Source organism: Megalobrama amblycephala, linkage group LG17 (assembly GCF_018812025.1).
Source record: "Megalobrama amblycephala isolate DHTTF-2021 linkage group LG17, ASM1881202v1, whole genome shotgun sequence".
Lineage (NCBI taxonomy): Eukaryota > Metazoa > Chordata > Actinopteri > Cypriniformes > Xenocyprididae > Megalobrama > Megalobrama amblycephala.
The window spans coordinates 23,821,820-23,841,237 of NC_063060.1; the positions used below are offsets into that span (position 1 = coordinate 23,821,820).

Here is a 19,418-nt window from a genome sequence, read left to right on the forward strand (position 1 = left end):
TGCCACAGTAGACCTTTCTGTTGGCTCGGTCCAGACGGGATAGCCTTCATAGCCCTCGTGCATCAGTGAGCCTTGGGGGTCACCGGTTTGGGTTTTTTCCCTCCTCAGACCACTGTTGGTCATTTTTTTCAGTGCAACTCCATTGCCTGAGAACTTTTAGCGTACTCTATTCAAGTTATTAAAATATAATATTTTTAAAATGTGATAGTATAACTGAAGTTACAGTGAAGAATAATAGTTCCCTTTCAGATGGTTACGTTCGACGTATGTCGGAACTGACCGAAGAATTGGGGATCGCTTTGAGAGACCAATCTACTTTTGAATGTAAGAAAAACAAGCCAATACACACTGGCATGCGAAAATTGCAACAGTTGCTCCACGCTGCAGTGCAAGTATTTAATGAGCAGGAGGTGCGTCACATATTTGCTTTTTGCTTCGGAGCCGAACATGTGCTGTTCCTGTTTTTTGTTTTTTGTTTCTCTAACGAGAGTTGGTGGAAGACAAGCTGTTCTTTTGGGAAGGAGCTTCTGCATGACTGGTGCGGGTGTGACAGTGCTGACAGTGTTTGCCGCGTTTTCACGAGAGCAAACAAAAAACAGCTGTTCTCACAGCTCTCCAGAGAGTGCGCCTTCAACAAGGGTGCTGTTTATACAGCGTGAGTGCAACAGGCTTGCACTTTTGTACCTGTTTGTGTAACCACTGCCAGATGAGTACCAGAAGAGTGCAAATTCCTAAAAGAGCACACACATTTTGATCCTGCATCTTTTTCACGATGTCATTCAGACTGTGTGCTTCTGGATGCGGTCACTACCTGGCTCCAGATGACGGACATGATTACTGCCTCACGTGTTTTGGGCCTCACGCGCTGAGGTGGCACTCATGGATGGATCACATTCTCACTGTGGGAACATTACCATCTCAGTGTTATGGTCGAAAATCCAGTATCTTGAAAGAACTGAAGCCCCTTTGTATATTCCCTGATCTAGTCCTTTTTTCGGGCCAGCTCAGAAGTCAACCCACCGAGTCAACCTCCTCGGGCTCCTCACTCCTCCACAACACTGCAACCAGCTATGGCTGAAGCTGGCAGATATGCGTGAACCCGACAAAGTTCAGTTCCTCAACACCTGTCAGGCCACCCTCTTCGGCAATGCCATTGAAAACTTCACCCAGCAGTTTTCAGCGGCACAGAAGCAGACGGAGGCACACATCCTGCCCCAACGACCAGCTGCCGCCTCCACCCAGTTGTCGGCTGCAGTGCCTCCACCTGCTCATCGCTGAGGGTGCCCCCCTGCGACCCACCTAGGCAACAGGCGGCCGGCTGCAAGAGGAACGCCCAGCCCGTCCAGGTCCAATTTCCTCTATCTCTGGGTCACAAGAGGGTTTGGTTGGCAGTGTGCGACTTGTTAGAAACACATGTCCACTCCCATTCTCCATCTCTCTTCACCAGCGGGCAGCAGTGTGCGGTTTCCAGGGTGCCACCAGGGCAGACACACCCTCTGCCCCACCCTGGATCCAGGTAAGTGTTGCAAAGCACACCCAGACTCCACTTCGGGCCACCTCAGTGCCTCCTGAGTCGAGTCCCTGTGTTCCACCTCACTGCCTCAGCCCGGGTACGTCTGTGGTTCTGTTGGTCCCGCTTGCACGATGTCTGTAAGCCTGGCTAGCGCCCCCCAGCCTGTCACGCTGGCTCAACCGTACCATCAGACTCGGCTATGCAATTCAGTTCACCCAGCGTCACCCCAAGTTCAAGGGCATCTACTTCACCTCTGTGCAGAGATGTGATGCCCCTGTCTTATGGACGGAGATCGATGTCCTACTGGTAAAGGGCACAATCGAGCTGGTCCCTCCAGCCGATATGAAGACAGGGTTTTACAGCCCCTACTTCATTGTGCCCAAGAAAAGCGGTGGGTTATGGCCAATCTTGGACCTGCGAACCTTGAACCTTATGGACAACACTGCGACCATTGCGTACATCAACCACCAGGGTGGTCTATGCTCCTGCCGCATGTGGCAACTCACCCATCATCTCCTCCTCTGGAGTCAGAAGCATCGGAGGTTGCTTCGAGCCATTCACACCCCTGGCGTGCTCAATCGTGCAGCTGATGAACTCTCAAGACAGCCTGCGCTTCCGGGAGAGTGGTGACTCCATCTCCAGGTGGTCCAGCTAATATGTGACCTCTTCGGAGCCGCACAGGTAGACCTATTTGCCTCTCCAGACTCGACCCATTGCCAGTTGTTTTATTCCCTGACTGAGGGCACCCTTGGCATGGATGCACTGGCACACAGCTGGCCCCGGGACCTTCGCAAGTATGCGTTTCCCCCAGTGAGACTTCTTGCACAGACACTGTGCAAAGTCCGGGAGGACGAGCAGCAGGTCTTGTTAGTTCACCATACTGGCCCAATCTGACCTGGTTCTTGGAATTCACACTCCTCGTGATATAATACGGTCCCACTTTCATAAAAACATTTGCACTTGGTTGTAAAAGGTGTAATTATACAAGTTTGGGCTGAGTTTTGACCAGCAGGTGCCGCCAGCCTTTGAACGCTTCGAAAGAGAGAGTGAATCTTTTTGCGAAGCAATAGATTCAATTGATTCAGAGTTTTCAAAGGCTTTGTTTTTCCCATCACTAAAACAAATTTTAAATGCTAGATTTTGTTTGATCAGGCATTACAAACAAACCTAAGTACTGTACTGTCAGACACCAAAATTTTAGTGAAAGAAAAAAAAATTCCATTGATGCCAAAATTTAAAAGAAAAATAACATAAACAAAATAATACAGTATAGTAAAATATGAAATAAATAAATGGTATAGTTCTAAAAAAATGTACTGATTACCTTAGTCGGCAAGCTGACACTGTTTTACTAAACAATAGTAACTGTAAATGACCATTAAATCCCCAATCACTGAAGTAGGCCGTCATCTTGACCTCCAACATTAGAGGGCAGTATTGCCATAGAATTCCTGAGATTTCACAAGAAAGGACTTTATTATTGAACTTGTGCCAAATGTTACTTTGTTTTGGTTTACTAATAATTCTCGCTGCATACTTAATGTGGACATTTGTATTCTTATTTGTTTTATTAAGTGTTACATTTTTACCTCACATGCTTTTATTTTGAAGTCTGGAAAAGGAAGTGCAGCGGCACCCTGTGTGTATTTTTGCGCACTTTTTAGGTGAAGCATCATTCTGATTTAACATTGCAAGAGACAAACCTTTGGGTATTCACTGTAAAAATGTCCGTTTAAAAAGGTTTCTTTCTACATCTTAGCTCCTGGCTGAAGGGCACAAGGTACCGTTTTATGTTGTGTGGTAAACTTTGAAAGACTTTGAAGTGTTTATTTTATCTATCTCTTTCTTTAGCTCATGTTGTTATTGCCTCGTCAGTGTTTCTCTTGATTTGAACTCCAGATAGATTGTTTACACTAAATCAGCACTTTAATTTACGCTTTTCTCTCTAAATTGAGATTGTCAGTTTTACCAAAATTAATTAATTAACTCATGTTTCATGTAACGTAGTTAACGTTGCACTCTAAAAGGAGATTGTTGTAACTAAAACAATTCATAATTTCATATAGCAAGTTTACTAAATGTGATTTATTGACACATTATTCATGATGTAAGCCAATTAATTGCAAATTTGTATTCGTTTATAGATTTATGAATATTTGTATACAATTTGCAGACAGATGTCTAATGATTGATTGTTTGTTTGTTTTTATTCAGCTCTTACGGTGTTTTTGGAAATTAAATTCTTTATAAACATCAGTTCCCGAGAGTAAATTGCATCTGTTCAGCCGGGAATGCTACAGTAAGAGCTTTACCCAGAAGAACAACAGCTTCACCTAATCAGTCCTTCCTCACCTCTCTCAGCTGTCTAATGACAACCAGAGGACTTGATCTGATAATCTAGTCCAATGCACTCCTGTAAAGAAAATGGATGCTTCTGAAAATAAAGACCCCGACCAGCAAGTGGAGGCCCCTCATAATGGAAAGGAAGAGGAGGAGCTTCACCTTTGTAGTCGACAACGCAACCCCACGGAGAAGATGCGTGCATATAAAAAGGAGGAGGCCCTGAAAAGGGAGAAAAGGTTGATTCAGCTGTATGAACAATGGAAGGACCTGGCTCGCAACACAAGGGAAGAGCTAAAAACAGACGTTAGTGAGAGGCAACTGGTGGTGCTTATTAACACACTTGAGAAGGGAAGGGATGATGTTATGCATGTCTACCTGGAAATCAGAGATTACATTGCTCCATCCAGTGACACAAGACGCAGAATCGACACGTGTGAAGCTGTGACAAAAGATATTTCAAAGATAATTTTTGACAGAATGGCATGTCTTGAGGACTTTGATAGAGAAAAGGTAAAACACAGCCTGCATGAGTTGCTCCAATACAATTATGCTCGCTCCGTCTATGGATCCACAGTCTCACGCCCCACATCATCAAGGTCTACAGTTATGTCCATTGCAGCCAAGCGTGCAGATGCAGCAGCTGATTTAGCAGCCAAAGAAGCTGAATACTCAGTCATACAAGAGATCGAAGCTAGAAAGTGTGAACTAGAAAAACTAAAGGCAGAGAAGGATCTAAAGGCAGCTAGAGCCAGACTGCAGGCCTATGATCAAGAAATGGCACAGGAAGTCAGCATTCATTCTTCACGCTCGCATACAAGGGAACAGCAGGATGTGAGTGTAGCGGTGCAGGAGCATGTGGTTCCATTTCCCATCCAATGTCCTACCAACATCACAGCAACACTACCTCCTCCAAAATCTGATATATCTTATCTCGCTCAAGCTGTCCAAGATAGCATAGCCCTGAACAGACTGCCTACAACAGAACCATCTGTGTTCAGTGGTGATCCTATCCAGTTCATTGAGTGGAAGGCTGCATTTGTGTCGCTCATTGATGGAAGGGCCATTTCTTCTGCTGACAAGCTGCACTATTTAAAAAGGTATGTTGGTGGGCCAGCTCGTAAGTCTCTTGATGGCATCTTCTACAGAAATGATGATGAGGCTTATAACGATGCATGGAACAAGTTGAACTAACGGTATGGACAGCCATTTGTCATACAGAAGGCATTTAGAGAAAAACTAGCTAAATGGCCTAAGATTCAGCCTAAAGATGCTGAAGGTTTCAGAGATTTCTCTGACTTCTTGAATGCGTGTCATCAAGCTATGCCTCATGTCAAAGGGCTTGAAATATTGAATGATTGTGATGAAAATCAGAAACTTGTACACAAATTACCAGATTGGGCAGCAGCACGGTGGAACCGTCAGGTCACGCAGACACTTATTGAGACTCATGACTTTCCAAAGTTTATAGATTTTGTGACCTTCATGTCAATGGAAGCAGAGGTTACTTGCAATCCAGTCACCTCCTTCAGTGCTCTTCGTGCCTCTGACCCCACTTCAGAAAAACAAAACCTTAAGGACAGTAAAAGGAACAGGGCTAATGTCTTTCACACTCAAACGGCTACAGAAAATAAACAAAATGATAAAAACGAACAAAAGCCCACTAAAGGAAATTATAATATATGTCTCTTCTGCAAAGACAGCAAGCATAAGATTCACAGCTGTTTTAAATTTGTGGCAAAGCCATTAGAAGAGAAACGGAAATATGTGAAGGAGAACAAGCTCTGCTATGGTTGCATGAGACCAGGCCACAGTGCAAAAGACTGCCGTCACCGTCTATCCTGTGACACCTGTAGAGGTAGACATCCAACGTGTCTACATGATGAAAACTACACAAAGAAAGTCAACTATGCAACACCCTCAAACCAAGGTGGCACAGAGATGGCTACTAGTACATCTCACAAAGTAGAGAATGATGAGCCATCCACCAATACTTCAATGATAGTGCCAGTGTGGGTATCAACCGAGAGGAATCCAGCCTTTGAAAAACTTGTTTATGCTCTGCTTGACACCCAGAGTGATACTGTGTTTGTCGACCGCGATCTAAGCAACAAGCTACAAGCTGACTCCTGTCCTGTGAGACTGAAGTTGACAACCATGACTGCAAAGGATGTTGTTATGCCGAGTGAAAAGGTGTCCGGTCTCAAAGTAAGAGGCTTCAGCTCCCCTGTTGTCCTCAACCTTCCTCCTGCCTACACTAAGGACTCCATTCCAGTGAACCGTACTCACATCCCTACTTGTGACACAGCACGACACTGGAAGCATCTCTCTACAATAGCTGACAAAATTCCACCACTGCAGGATTGTGAGGTTGGTCTTCTGATAGGCTACAGCTGTCCAAAGGCTTTAGCACCAAAACAGGTGATTTTAGGAGGAGACGATGAGCCTTATGCAGTCCATACAGACCTAGGATGGAGTATTGTTGGTCGTCTGTCTTCACACCATGAATCACAAAACTTCAACACCATCTGTCATAGAGTCAGCATTAAAGAGCTTCCCCCAGTGACTCCAGCAGATGTGATTAAGGTTTTGGAGTCTGACTTCAAAGATGCTGGTGAAGATAATAAAACTGTGTCGCAGGATGACATCCTCTTCTTGAACAAACTGCAGCAAGGCATAAGGAAGAACGATCACGGGCATTACGAGATGCCTCTCCCATTCAAAGAGAGACCTCACTTGCTTAACAATAAGCAGCTTGCCATTGTAAGGCTCAATCATCTTAAAAGGAAATTGTTGAAAGATGAAAGGTACAAGGAACACTATGTTAGGTTTATGGAAGAGGTCATTGAGAGAGGTGATGCGGAAGAAGTGCATGATGAAGGAAAGGTTGGAGAGAAGTGGTACATCCCTCATCATGGGGTCTATCACCCTAAAAAGCCAGACAAGCTCCGTGTTGTCTTTGACTGCTCCGCCAAGTACCAGGGAACCAGCCTCAATAACCATTTGCTCCAAGGCCCAGATTTAATGAATAAGCTGACTGGTGTTCTTGTAAGATTCAGAAAGCATCCCATTGCCTTTATGTGCGATGTTGAAAAGATGTTTCACCAATTTCATGTGCAAGGAGCAGATCGAAACTACCTCCGTTTTCTCTGGTGGAAAAACGGAGACTTAACTCTACAACCACAAGAATACCGCATGAAGGTCCATCTTTTTGGTGCTACCTCATCTCCTGGATGCGCCAACTATGGTCTGAAACATCTCGCCAAGGAGAATGAGTGTACGTATCCTCTTGGCTCAAAATTCATCACAACAGACTTTTATGTAGATGACGGTGTCACCAGTGTAGCCAGCGCAGAAGAAGCTGTCCAGGTAGCAAGAGAAGCTCGACAACTGTGTGCCTCAGGTGGTCTTAGACTGCACAAATTTATTTCAAATGACAAAGTTGTCCTGGATAGCATTCCAATTTCTGAACGAGCCATTGAAGTAAAGGCCTTTGACCTCAACTTTGATGACACCCCGTTAGAGAGAGCTTTAGGTATCCACTGGCACATTGATTCTGACAGATTCAGATTCTCTGTTGACCTCAAAGACCAGCCAGCTACACGCCGTGGCATACTATCCACAGTTGCATCACTGTATGATCCGCTGGGCTTTATTGCTCCTTTTGTGCTCAGTGAAAAATTAGTGCTTCAGGAAATGTGCAGAAACGGAACAGGCTGGGATGACCCTCTTCCTAAAGAATTGCAGCCAAGGTGGGAGCATTGGAAAGCTGATCTTATGAACTTGGAAAAGATCAATATACCCCGCTGTTATATACCTGCAAACTTTGGAAAGGTCATAAAAAGAGAACTTCATCACTTCTCTGATGCGAGCAACAGCGGATATGGCCAGTGTTCCTATTTAAGAGTCACAAACGAAGAAGGTAACATCCATTGTGCCCTGGTCATAGGTAAATCCAGAGTTGCTCCCATTAAGGTCCAGACTATTCCCAGGCTCGAATTGACTGCTGCTGTCATCTCAGTTGCCATGAGCAATATGCTTAAACAGGAGCTGGAATATGCAGACATAGAAGAACACTTCTGGACCGACTCTCAAGTAGTTTTGGGGTACATTAACAACGAAGCACGCCGCTTTCACACGTTTGTGGCAAACAGAGTGCAGAAGATACATCTCAGCTCTACTCCTCAACAGTGGAGATATGTTCATACTAATGAAAACCCTGCTGACTATGCATCAAGGGGTTTAAATGCTGGTGAGATTCTTACATCCAGTTGGTTGACAGGGCCAAGATTCTTATGGAAGAAGGATATGCCTCCTGTTGCAGATATTGACACAGCACTAATGACTGGAGATCCTGAAGTGAGACAGGCTCAGACACTGAGTGCAGAAACAACAGAAGTCACCCTCTCAGACCGCTTATCAAAGCTGTCTTCATGGTCTGGAGCTGTACAAGCTGTGGCTCGCCTTGTTCGCCGAGCCAAAGGGGATAAGTCCATCGGTCACAGTACGGTAGCTGAACGAGAAAATGCTAAACGCATCATCATTAAAGACCTCCAAAGAAACACCTATACAGGGGATATAAAGTTATTGAGCAAGGGGGCCCAGCTGTCACCTAGCAGCAAGCTGTATCATCTTGATGCCTTTGTAGATCAAGAAGGAATACTCAAGGTGGGAGGAAGGCTTTGCGATGCACCCCTACCTAGCTCAGTCAAACACCCAGTGATCATTCCTAAAGATCACCATATAACAAAGATGATCATTTCTCAATGCCATGAGAATGTCAAGCACCAAGGTAAGGGCCTTACAATTAATGAGATCAGATCACAAGGCTACTGGATTTCAGGAATGGGCAGAGCAGTAGCATCCCATGTGCATCACTGTGTGACATGTCGGAAGCTCAGGAGACCCACCGAAGAACAAAGAATGGCCGACCTCCCTTCGGAGCGTACAAATCCATCTTCACCCTTCACATACTGTGGTATGGACTGCTTTGGTCCCTTTGTCACTAAACAGGGTCGAAAGGAACATAAAAGGTACGGCCTCCTCTTCACATGTTTCAGCTCCAGAGCTATTCATATTGAAATGCTAAATGACATGTCTACAGATGCCTTCATCAATGGCCTGCGCTGTTTCGTTGCATTACGGGGAGCAGTGCGCCAAATCAAATGTGACCAAGGCACCAACTTTGTAGGAGCCAAGAATGAGCTGAAAAATGCCCTCAAGGAGATTGATGCAGATCGTCTGACAGTATTCTTAGCTGAGAAGCAGTGCGACTTTGTCCTAAATGCGCCCCATTCTAGTCATGCAGGTGGGGTATGGGAGAGACAAATCAGAACAGTGAGAAATGTTCTTCGCTCAACTCTCTCACTCTCTTCTGACAGACTGGACGATGCATCACTTCGGACATTCTTTTACGAAGCTATGGCGATCGTAAACAGTAGACCACTAACAGTTGACAACCTAAACGACCCCAACAGCCTTGCACCTCTCACCCCTAATAACCTGCTTATTATGAAGTCCGTTCCAGCATTACCACCACCAGGCAGATTCATCAGAGAAGACATCTATGCAAGAAAAAGGTGGCGTCATGTTCAGTACCTCGCAGAGCAGTTTTGGAGTCGCTGGCGTAGGGAGTATCTTTCCAACATTGCCACCAGGCAGTGCTGGCACAGAGCAAAGAGAAACCTGCGAGTAGGAGATATTGTCATGGAAAAGGCTGATGGTCTGCCTAGAAATGAGTGGCGGCTGGCCAGAGTTACAGAGACTACTACAGATAAAGATGGGCTTGTGAGAAGAGTCAAGGTATGTCTTGGTGACCGGAATCTGGAGAAGGATGGTCGTCGTCTCAACAAGCTGTCTGTCATTGAACGCCCAGTCCAGAAGCTGATCCTGTTGCTAGAGACCGTCTAGCTGCTTCCAATAGCAACCAAGTGTATCCTTTTCATTATATTACTTAAATTCTAGCATTTAATCTCCTTAGTATGGGCACTCTTCATCCGTCTTTGAGTTAAAGGTCATTTTTTATTTAAAAATCATTTGTAATTTATATTTCTTGATGTCATACAACTCACTCATGATTTGTTGGGAGTGTAAATGACCATTAAATCCCCAATCACTGAAGTAGGCCGTCATCTTGACCTCCAACATTAGAGGGCAGTGTTGCCATAGAATTCCTGAGATTTCACAAGAAAGGACTTTATTATTGAACTTGTGCCAAATGTTACTTTGTTTTGGTTTACTAATAATTCTCGCTGCATACTTAATGTGGACATTTGTATTCTTATTTGTTTTATTAAGTGTTACATTTTTACCTCACATGCTTTTATTTTGAAGTCTGGAAAAGGAAGTGCAGCGGCACCCTGTGTGTATTTTTGCGCACTTTTTAGGTGAAGCATCATTCTGATTTAACATTGCAAGAGACAAACCTTTGGGTATTCACTGTAAAAATGTTAGTTTAAAAAGGTTTCTTTCTACATCTTAGCTCCTGGCTGAAGGGCACAAGGTACCGTTTTATGTTGTGTGGTAAACTTTGAAAGACTTTGAAGTGTTTATTTTATCTATCTCTTTCTTTAGCTCATGTTGTTATTGCCTCGTCAGTTTTTCTCTTGATTTGCACTCCAGATAGATTGTTTACACTAAATCAGCACTTTAATTTACGCTTTTCTCTCTAAATTGAGATTGTCAGTTTTACCAAAATTAATTAATTAACTCATGTTTCATGTAACGTAGTTAACGTTGCACTCTAAAAGGAGATTGTTGTAACTAAAACAATTCATAATTTCATATAGCAAGTTTACTAAATGTGATTTATTGACACATTATTCATGATGTAAGCCAATTAATTGCAAATTTGTATTCGTTTATAGATTTATGAATATTTGTATACAATTTGCAGACAGATGTCTAATGATTGATTGTTTGTTTGTTTTTATTCAGCTCTTATGGTGTTTTTGGAAATTAAATTCTTTATAAACATCAGTTCCCGAGAGTAAATTGCATCTGTTCAGCCGGGAATGCTACAGTAACACATACACAATTTGCAATACTATTTGCATTATATATATTTTAACATTATTGACACAAATGGGAATGCTAACACATACTGTACACCTTTCACCGGGTATTATAAACTAAGTGCCCATGAGGTAAATATTTACATGCAGGTCGCATACATTCAGGGGTGTATGTGCTAGTTTGGGGAATCTTGGCATACAGAAAATTTGCAGAATATACATATACATTGCACAATATACTGCATACTGAGAGTAGTATGGTTCTATGCTATTCCAGAAATTACCAATGAATCCATATGATTCTCTTGTTAAGCAAGGAGTTTGTGTTTGTAAACAAGACAAGCACACACAGCACTGCACATAAATGTGTGTGGTGATTTTCTTTTTAAATACAAGTCTGCTCACTGCTGGTGAATTCTCTCTCTGCTGCTGTCCTTCAAACAGTACTGTTGCTGCTTGTTCAGGTGAACAGTGGCTTTTCTTCTGCCAGCTGAATATTAGATCCTCAGGCATTGTGAAGTGATCCTATTAAAACAGGCTGTGGAATGTGCCAGTTCTCCACTGCTGTCTCTCCCCCAAATTTGACTGACAGCTGGTAGGGCCCTTTCGCTCTCAGATACTTCAAGCTGTCAATCATCTGTCTGTTTTGCCCCACAGGTCGCTTCCTGTCTCCTAGGATTTGTGTGTAGTGCTAATGTTAATGCTAATGTTAAAACAAAGGCAGCCTATTGGCTTCTTATTTTCAGCACAGTATAGCCAACAAAGAATCTGGATGTGTCAATATTTTTGTGTCCTCTCTGAAAGCATAAGGACTGTCCGATGACAAGTGCACATATTTATTCAATTAAAAATGAATGCAATTCATCCTATCTTATTTTAAAGCTTTCAAAAGTGAAATCCAGGGTTAAAAAACAAACACAAAAAATTAACAACAGCTATACTTCATAAAATTATTTCATAAAACTATTTGTATTGTTTCTATACTGTTCTAAATGTTTTTAGTACATTAATGGATCTTGAGAGAGAATTTTTAAATCTTCCAAGTCATAGAGAATTGAAACTTTGTGTCACAGAAATGCCAGGCTTCACTGTCACCCAATCACAGCGCACCCCATCACCAGAATACTAATCACTCACACCTGCATGTCATTAGCTCACTCATCACCAGCAGTATAAAGGACTCTCTTTCACACACGCTCATTGTCCGGTCTCGTTAGCATCTTACCTGTATGCTCACATTAGGGACTCTGTTGGATTACTTACCTGTCTACAGTCTGTCTCCTGTTCTCCGCCTGTGTGCGCTTCATCTACGTGTGTGAAGTCCAGCTCCTTAGTTGTGTCTGCAAACCTGCATTCAGCCATCCTCCTTCACCTACAAAACAAAGGACAGTATTACCACTCCAATTATCACCATTTAACTGAAGATTTGCCATTCACTCACCTGCTTAAGTGTTGTTCATCTGGTTGTGAAAATAAATGCCTTACTTTTATACATCCAGTGTCTCTGCCCTTCTGTGATTTTGTAACACTTTGAGGGCTGGTAGTACAACGTCACCAAGGCTCACACGGATTGGCCTGATGGGGGTGCTACAGCGGTCAAAAGTACAAAATGGCTAATAACTCCTGAACTGTTAGACGTAGGCTCAAGTGTTTTATATCATGGCTTCCTATTGGCTTCCTATCATGGAATCCTTGGTTCAAGATGGACAAAATGCATGCCTCGGATTCACTCGTTGTTTTGCCAAAATTTTGAGGTATTTTGGATTTTTTGAAAAACTTACTTTTGCAGGGCTAGTCCTAGGTTTTTGGCCCGATCTGAACCAAACCAGTGCAACCTCGATTCATGGCTGCTAAGGGCCCCAAAACGTTAGTGTCCAGAGCCACTTTTATGAAAATGGCTATAACTCATGAATGGAATGAAATATATTCACCAAACTCGGCACACCTATGTAAGAGCTTATTATATTACATGAAAAAGCACACGGCGACTGGCCATTTGGTGGCCTTATAGCAGCAAAAAAAACTCAGAAAATGGCTATGACTACTTCATCATTAGTCAGATTGACTTGAAAATTTGCATGCAGTGTCTTTGTCTGAGGTGCCATGATTGTCTATGAGGACATTGACATATCTTGATAAACATGTCTGTCATCGGCCAATGAAGTTTGAGCAGCTATCAGACAGGGTTAACGGAGGCCAATCAGAACGTAACTTGCAGGGCCTGTTTGACTCACGGCCCTAGAGTCCAGTGAGAAATTCAAAAGAAATCAGCAATCAGAAATCACAAGGGGGTGCCTTCGCCTTTTTTAATGTTTTTCAATTTTTTGCATGCCCATACAATTTATACCACATGGTAGAACTCTTCATTTTGAGCAAATTTGCCTCTAGGACCACCTCTGTCCATCAAATCATTTGTTAAATATTGGAGATTATTTCAAAAACCAACTTTGGCGAATGAGTCCTACGTTTTTGGCTCAACCTTGACAACTGTTAAAAAGCTTTTAAAAAAAACATATATTTCCTATGGTAAATTGCCTGTATTGGCTGTAAATGGTCTTTTCCATGTATGATCGAGATGGTTACAGGCTTGCTAAATTAAACAATATTTTTACGCATGGGCTTAAAGGCCTTAAAACACTTGAACCCTGTTAATTGCTGTTTGCTGCTACATTAAAATGTATAACTGCCTTTATATTTCAGGAAGGGGCCTTTTGCAAGGGTCCTTGGTGTGTACTAAAAAAAATCCCGGATGTGTACTATATAGTGATCCTGTGCTGCATTGCATTTTTCTTTTGGGAAGTTTCAAGTTTATTCTTCCTTATAACTTTAAAATCCAAAAAGTACCCAGACACTTCATATGACTTCAGATATTTTGAATATATGCAGCTGCACCCAAATGCAATAAAACAACAAAAGTTAGAAGAAAAGCTATTTTGTTTTCTAATTTTATCATCTTGACTTGTCAGTACAGAGAATCTAAGAAAACTGGTTCCAAGGCCTTTCACTTTTAGTCAGCTCACATCATCTTGGGTTTAAGATGCTGCTCAAGACTTGTTCAACAGATAGAACATCTTTCGAGACATCTTTCAAGATGCAGGCTCAAGCAGTTAAAACTAAACAACAACTGAAGGAAGAAAAAGGAGGCATTGATGATAAGTAGCTAGGTAAGCTTGAGGGAGGCAGGTGGATTTTAGAAACTTCCTCAAGTTTAGTTTGACCAGCACATTGGTTTCTTTTGGAGAGGGTAATGCTGCAGAGAGAATGGTCGATGTCGTGCTCGTAGAGTGTGAAGACATGAAAAGCAGGAGGAGGAATACTGCATTCCAATAATGACACACACGGCTGCCTCCACCTCATGCGATCAATGGCTGCTGAGCGGTCCGCTGCTCCCCAGAGCCGTCCAAGGGCTTCCATTGTCGAGGAGAAAGTAGAGAGGAGACAAGGGCCAAGAGAAGCGCTGGGATCAGGCCTCACACCTGCCTGGCAGACCGCAGATGCCGGGCCAGCCTTTATTGCTTCACGATCTGCTTTATTTAAACCAAATCTGGGCTCTTTGTTAATGCATCCTAATGAGAGGTGAGGCTGGGTGTAATTGGAAGCCTCTGGAGTGTCCCGCTGAGGTAAAGTTATCTGTGTGTGTTTGTGTGTGTGTGTGTGTGTGTGTGTGTGTGTGTGTGTGTGTGTGTGTGTGTGTGTGTGATAACAATTTCAGAGATTTCCTTACGCACTCCAAATTAGTTCTTTTTCTGGAGCTGCATGAAAAGAGAACAGTGATTGACACTGGTGGTTTAATGCTCTTGAAGAGAATAATATTAGCATTATGTTAGCATATAGCATCATTAGCATCATAGATATAGAATACGCTGCATTAGCAACTGTTGCTAATTACTGCAATACGTCAGCATGTATGCAGTGTTGAAAAGGTTCCATACTAGCGAAATGACAGATGCGGCCTGCAACATGTGTCATGCCTACTTTAGCATTCTTAACTGTGAAAAGTGTCTAAGGCTCTGTTTCAAAATCTAGTGAACTGCATCAATGGCTATGACATCCTATAGTCAGTGACTGATTAGGAACACTATATGGATAGCATCACACAAATAGGTCTAAAATTATTATCTGGAAATATTTATTTACCCTCTATTACATTATATATTATTACATTTTTATTTCAGTTTAATGATCAAGTTTGATGACTGTGATGTTATGAATACGTTATGTTAAGAACTCCATTACCCAGCATGCCACAGCAGTTGTGAGCATGGGCAGAAGCCTCGGGTAAGGGAGGGGCGTGGGGTGCATAGAAGCAGTTGTGAAGTAAAGATGAAAAACCAGCTATCGCGCCTTGTCTGTTTATTAAAAGTTAAATAAAACAACACAATGACTAAATGAAAATGAAAACTAAATGAAAATGACAAAGTGTCTAAATAATTTTAACGTTTTTATATTTATTTCACTAAACTAAAAAATGTTTATCATAGCATAGTACATATTACATATTACATAGTGACAAGCCAGCACTACACTTCTAGGACTAGACAGTTTACTGATGTTAACAAAAAATCACATGTGAAATATTACATACAGTTCAGGGGTCTCATTTATAAAACTGTGCGTAGGATCCCTACTAAAAGTGTACGTACGCGCAAAAGCTAGATTCTGCGTACGCACAAAAAAAATTAGATTTATAAAACCATGCGTACGCCAGAACCTGCACACAAATCCCTTTATAAATCCCAGTCAGCGGAAGATTGTGCGTACGTGCATCTCCACCCTGGCTCCTCCCCGAAATCACCATATATGGAGCTTACGACGCCTAGTTTTACTATGCATAACCTCATCTGCATATCATTTCCATACATGTTCCCATCCACGTGACATTCACGGTTAACACCGTCAAAGGTACAAGACATTGGAAAATATTAGATATGGACTATAAATGCAATTTGTGCCACACATTATATTGATAAAGATCATCCTATATCCTCTTTATGTTTTAGAATAAATATATCAAAATATCCATAAAAACAAAATTGTATAAAATACTTCAGATAAAGGTTTTAGAATAGAGTTGATTCATTCATTTCCACTGGCCAGATAGTATTTTAATAGTTTTCAAATCAAATTTATGCAGTTTTGCTGATAAGGTGAACATATCTTTTAGGAAGTTTATAGGCTATTTTTAGTGGAAACAGATCGGCCTACCAATTTATTACAGTGTAAATACAATTGTCTGAAACGGCGCGTAACTGACAAAGTATTTTAAAAAGAAAACATGCAAATCTTACCATTTTCCTCAAATGATATCCTTCAAATAGTAATTGTTTGAAGATCCTTCACACGACATCAACACCTCCTGCAGCTGTGGTTGTACAGTAAGATATTATTGTAACTGGACAACGGACCGTTCGACCACCGAATCCAGCAGTGTCTTCCATAATATCTAAGTTAAGTGTGCATCACTGATCGTCATTCTCGAAAAAATATTTTGTCATAACATCTGCAGTTTAGTTTAAAGAGGAATTATTGTGTTTCAGCGCTCCTCGCTGTCATTAAAACAGCGTGTCACTGGAAAAGTGATCGAAAGTAGCACATCTACCATCTCAATTCATATCACTTTTGTCTCCAGAATGTGCGTACGCACAGCTCAAAGTTTGCTTAAAGGTGCGCACATTCTCCTGTCAAGTTTGTTTTTATAGATCACAACCTTTGCATGGGAACTGGCGTACGCACGTTTCCATCCCCGTTTTGTGCGTACGCACGCTTTATAAATGAGACCCCTGGACATTTATCCAAAGAACACACCTGCAAACCTGTTTCACAAAACTCAACAAACAATTGGACCCAAGCTGACCCAGCTGCAAAGCATAGTGTGTAAAAATGACAATATATACAAAACAACAACAACAACAACAAAAAATCTATAATACTATATCTATATATATATCTATCTATATATATATATATATATATATATATATATATCCCAAACTATATATATTATATATATATTTTTTTTTCGTATATTTTTTGTATATATAGTTTTTACATATATAAACACATTAAAAAATACAATTCTAATGAAGGAATCCCACACTATGATACTTACTGAAAAGTTGGGTCATAACATAAAACAGTACATATAAACAATTGCCACATGTTTTATATTATGACCCAACTCTTCAGTAAATATCATATTGTGGGATTCCTTCATTAAAAAAAAGTACTGTGACAGTATTAGATAGTAATACTAAAAACTTTTCAGAAAGTTTAAAAGCAAGTGTGTTTGTGCTTCTGTGTGTATCTCTTAGTGTATATGTGTGCTCATGTTCCAAACCTGCCTGAATTTTCCTGCTGGCGCTGTTGTCTGATACCCCATAAACCCTGTCAGCAGAGGCAGCAACCCCCGATCCCCCTCCAATATGGTATTTTTTAAGACTAACTCTGCACTAACCCAGGTGCCAACTGCCAAGGCCTGCCGCAATGCACAGTTACAGCACAAACCTACTAATGATTCCTTTTTTTCCCACCAGAGCGTTTCCTCCCTCCATTAACCTGTCAATTAGAGCTCAGCTACAGGGCAGCCTAAATATCAGTGCTGGTAAACGCACACGTGGGAGAGGTGGGGGGGCTTTTTCTGCCCTGGGGGGAACTGACTGTGATTGAAACCCACTCATCCCCCTTGGTCTTTGGACCCGTCCCTCTCTGCTCTCTGGGCTCCGGCTGCCCTAACAAGCTCTGACACGCGGCACTGAGCACAGGAGCAGGCCTGCAGGGCAGGGGAGGAGTAGCACTATGCTCATTGATAATCAGGTCTTGTCCCCTGAGCAGCGGTCAAACAGAACAGTCCGCATCTCGGCCTGCATCACTAATCCCACCCACATGGCTCTGCATAGGTGTCAAGTTGCTGACACACCTGCCTCCATAATGTGTGTCAGAAACACAGAGTGAAGCACGTTCTCGCAAATGTGTCTGTTTTGTATCCCGTTATGTCTGCTGCTCTGTTTAATTGGTTTATGTGTTTGCAGAGGTGCATTAGCGTTTTGGAGTATAGGCTATGTGCACTCTTGCGGATGGCAAGGTTTTTGTTTCTTTTCGCCATTATAATGGACTCACATTTGATCTCATCGCACCGAGCCTTTTTCTTCTGTTTTCTTTGTTTGTCTGCTAATTGGGAAAAGATCTGATTTATGTAGGCCTACTTCCAGATAGGAGCTTTTATTATGGCATTGCTTATTATTAAAATTCATGACTCACAGAAGGCAAACTGAGCACGACACCTTCTAGAATAATAAAACCCAAGACGACACTCACAAAATTCACTCCACTTGATTCCTCTTCCATCTTTTGAGCTTGCTGAGGTTCTGGGTAATGCGTTTGAGGGTTATTTTAGTATCAATTAAATACTATTAAAATGTGGATTAATATTTTGATTTAAATTTTCATTTTATATTTTCAGTTTTCTTTTTAATTTTAGTTTTTAAGTTTTAGTAATTTTGTTATGTGTTCATTTGTCATTTTTATTTATTTATTTTTTTTGAATATTTTCTATTTAGCTTTAGCTTTAAGTTTTTTATTATATCTTTATATGTTATTTTATTTCAGCTTATTTTTATTTTATGAATTGAGTAGTTCATAAATAACATTACATTTTTGGGGAGTTACACAATGTGGCATTTTACAACCTAAACTAACCTTGCTTTGCCATAAAAAGGTCAAATTAACTGATATTTGATGGGACTTATTGACCTTGACATCGACCTTGGCATTGACCTTTTTTCAGCATGTTTCTGCATATTGGTAGCACCAAATGATTTCGATTTGATAATTGGTCATACCAAATGATTTCGATTTCGATTCGATTTTGATGATAATGATAAAAGATTATAGCAAATTACTTAATGCAGTTTTATTTTCAAGAAATACATTTTTTTTCATGAGCCATTTTTGTTCATTATTATATCAAGGCAGCTATACCACATTTTGTACTTTAAGCCCTTTAATAAATTGTAATTCAGAAATTAAAAACATGCTCATTAAAGATATGTATTCAAGTCATTTGTATGAATTGCATTTTAATGTACTTTTGAATAAATTAATACAGTGAATAGATTAAAAGACAAAAAAGCATCACAGTTTTATGTGATAAAGTCCACTGGTGGCACACTTCAGGAACTAATCAGACCCAGTAGGTCATCCTATATTGTTCATCATGAATAATAATTTTAGAGTTTTCAGACATCCTCTTCGTTTGATGTCAACGTTGTTGACGGTGTGCATATTTGGACACAGGGATTGTAAAAGGCCCTTGTCGATGTGTTTTGAGCCAAACCTGCATAGACAATGACACACTGACACATACATGTTGACAGACAGCTCATAAAACACACACTCACAAATACACACACACACACACACACACACACACACACACACACACACACACACACACACAGAGAAAAGGTGTGATCAAGGTTCAGCCTTGGATGTTCAGACAGGTATGGAAGCAGGAGCTCTGGTCCCCAAGGCTTGAGGAAATCTGGATGTACTTT

At 41.4% G+C, this 19,418-nt stretch overlaps 1 protein-coding gene across 1 annotated transcript; it reads left to right on the plus strand.

The window, feature by feature from the left end:
* The first annotated feature begins 5,168 nt into the window (after positions 1-5,168).
* Positions 5,169-10,254, plus strand: LOC125251470. The gene has a single exon (XM_048164490.1). It carries the CDS (start codon positions 5,177-5,179, stop codon positions 9,761-9,763), a length of 4,587 nt encoding a protein of 1,528 aa, XP_048020447.1. The 5' UTR covers positions 5,169-5,176; the 3' UTR covers positions 9,764-10,254.
* Positions 10,255-19,418: the final 9,164 nt, after the last annotated feature.